Source organism: Otolemur garnettii, unplaced genomic scaffold, assembly GCF_000181295.1.
Source record: "Otolemur garnettii isolate 467f Iridium unplaced genomic scaffold, OtoGar3 scaffold00263, whole genome shotgun sequence".
NCBI classification, from domain to species: Eukaryota; Metazoa; Chordata; class Mammalia; order Primates; family Galagidae; genus Otolemur; species Otolemur garnettii.
In genome coordinates this window covers 210717-213127 of record NW_003852658.1, presented here as the reverse complement: position 1 = coordinate 213127, position 2411 = coordinate 210717, and the positions used below count along the sequence as shown (strand labels likewise).

The following is a 2411-nucleotide window of genomic DNA, read 5'->3' as shown; positions in this document are numbered from 1 at the left end:
AGCAGTGACTGTTTCTGTCTGCGCCTTTTTCATTGGTCTGATCACACCTGGGATCTGAAGCTATGTAGAATGCAGCATCCTAATCTGATATTGAACTAGCTAAGAAAGTTAGGCCAGAGGCATGAGCTTTAGGAAGGAGAGTTAGGATGGGCAGCTGGGGAGAGGATTCTGGCCTCAGGCAGAGAGTGGTAAGGTTGAGAGACCTTGAAACGGGAGATATTTGTTTGGTGGCGATTCTAGGCAAGGGCAGGAGCAAGAAAGGAAGGAAAAAAGTAAAGGCCTCTGAGCTCACATAGAACATGATCTGGTCATACAGGTTGCCTCCCACAGACATCTTTGGGGAGGCCTTGTTGATGCTCAGGAGCTCCCACTCTCCATGGGTCTGAACGATGTGTCGGGATGTGTCTGTTATCTCCCACACTTCTTTCTCCATGCCCAGCAACATGCTATCCACTGAAAGGGAGACCCATCCAAATCATCCTCCAAGGAGACAGTTTCCTGACAAAACTGTGCTCTCTTTCCCCATCTTTCTATTCAGCAAGGATGTCTGAGTGAATACCATCTGCCAGGAAGTGTGCTAGGAGCTTGGGATGATGATAAGACAGATTTGGGTTCTGCCCTTTCTTTTCTTTCTCCTTCCTTCCTTCCTTTCTTCCTTCTTTCCTCCCTCCCTCTCTCCCTTCTTTCTTTTTTTCCTTCCTTTCTTTTTTTAGACATAGTTTCATTTTGTTTTCCAGGCTACAGTGCTATAGCATCAGCCTAGCTCACAGCAACCTTAAACTCTTGGGCTCAAGTGATCCTTCTGCCTCCGCCTCCCAAGTAGCTGGGACTACAGGTGCCCACCACAACACCTGGCTAATTTTTCTATTTTTAGTAGAGATGAGGTCTTGCTCTTGCTATGGCTGGTCTTGAACTCTTAAGCGCTAGCCGTCCTCTGCCTCAGCCTCCCAGAGTGCTAGAATTATAGGCGTGCATCACCGTGCCCCACTGGGTTCTGCCTTTATGGACAATATTTTTGTATCCATAGAGCCTTATTCGTTGTTCCACCCATACGTCTTGGTCACAATTTACTCAACATTATTTGATATTTTATTTTTGTTTTATTTTATTTTATTTTTTTTAAGTCAGGGCCTCAAGCTGTCCCCCTGGGCAGAGTACCGTGGCATCACAGCTCACAGCAACCTCCAACTCCTGGGCTCAAGCGAGTCTCCTGCCTCAGCCTCCCAAGTAGCTGGGACTACAGGCGCCCACCACAACGCCTGGCCATTTTTTTTTAGTTGCAGCCATCATTTTTTTTTTTGTTTGTTTGGCGGGCCCGGGCTGGGGATTCGAACCCGCCACCTTAGGTGTATGTGGCTGGCGCCTTAGCCGCTTGAGCCACAGGCGCCGAGCCTGATATTTTATTTTTTATTGCCTCATTGGTTGCTTTCATTCACCCCCATCCCTGAGACCCCACTGCAGCTTACCTGTGTAGAGGAATGACCTGAAGGTGAGTGTGCAGTTCTGCTGGTCAAAAGGGAAGTAGAAAATGTCCAGGCTACAGATGCTGGTCACCTTCATGGGTTTCTTATACCTGATGCGACCATTATTACTTACATATGCTGTGAGGCCATGTGGGGTCTTATCCACATCCACGCTGGAAGAGAAATGAGGTGGGAGGCAGGTGCTGCGGCTTTTTTCTTATCTCTCTGGTTGTTTCTTAGCCATCTAAAGACCATTTCTGGTAGCCCCAATGGTAAATCATAATCTGTACTGATTTCAGGAGATGGGACTTCCCTCTGACTTTCCCAGCCCTTGATACGCACAACTCAACGATGAAAATGTCTGGGAGCCACAGGTTCTCGCTTGCCATACTGATCTTAGTGATGCCCTTACATTCCTCTGGGTTCCAGCTGATAAACGGGTTATCCCAGACCTATAGGCCAGGTGGAGGAGAGGTGAGAGCCTGACATGCATTGGAGTTATTTTCTCCTGTCCTTCAATTTCCTCTTTTAAAAAAACAGAAGTTATAGAATATTTCAAGCACATAGAAAAGTATATAATGCAATATAATAACTATTTGTATATCTACCGCTCAACTTTGTAGAGTCAGTATTTTGAATCTTCCCCCACAAGAAATCATAGTTACAGATAAAATTGACCCTCCTTGTGTTCATTTCTTCATAAATTTTGGCCCCTCTGCTTTTCCACTTTAGTGAGAAATTACTGAGGATCAGGGAAATCCTCTCCTTTGTACAGTAGGAAAAAGATTTAGAGCTGAAACACTGGTAAGTCAGCCTCTCTGAGCTAGGATTTCCTTACTATGAAAATAAGGGCAGCAGTGGGAATCAAATGAAATAGGGTTTATGGAAGGATTTTGCAAAGTGTAATGTTGTTCAGAGCTTATTATATGTTACTACCCAGCAAGGTTT

The 2411-nt window shown here is 45.5% G+C and overlaps 1 protein-coding gene across 1 annotated transcript in view; it reads right to left on the bottom strand.

Annotated features, from left to right (window-relative positions):
- Window positions 1-108: 108 nt before the first annotated feature.
- Window positions 109-2411, bottom strand: part of LOC100950797 (5-hydroxytryptamine receptor 3E) — a 7884-nt gene continuing 5581 nt past the window's right edge. The window contains exons 4-7 of the mRNA XM_012813405.2: window positions 1806-1915; window positions 1467-1636; window positions 281-453; window positions 109-126 (exon numbers count right to left, since the gene is read on the bottom strand). Coding sequence (XP_012668859.1) covers window positions 109-126; window positions 281-453; window positions 1467-1636; window positions 1806-1915 — 471 coding nt within the window. The remainder of the gene's footprint in view (window positions 127-280; window positions 454-1466; window positions 1637-1805; window positions 1916-2411) is intronic.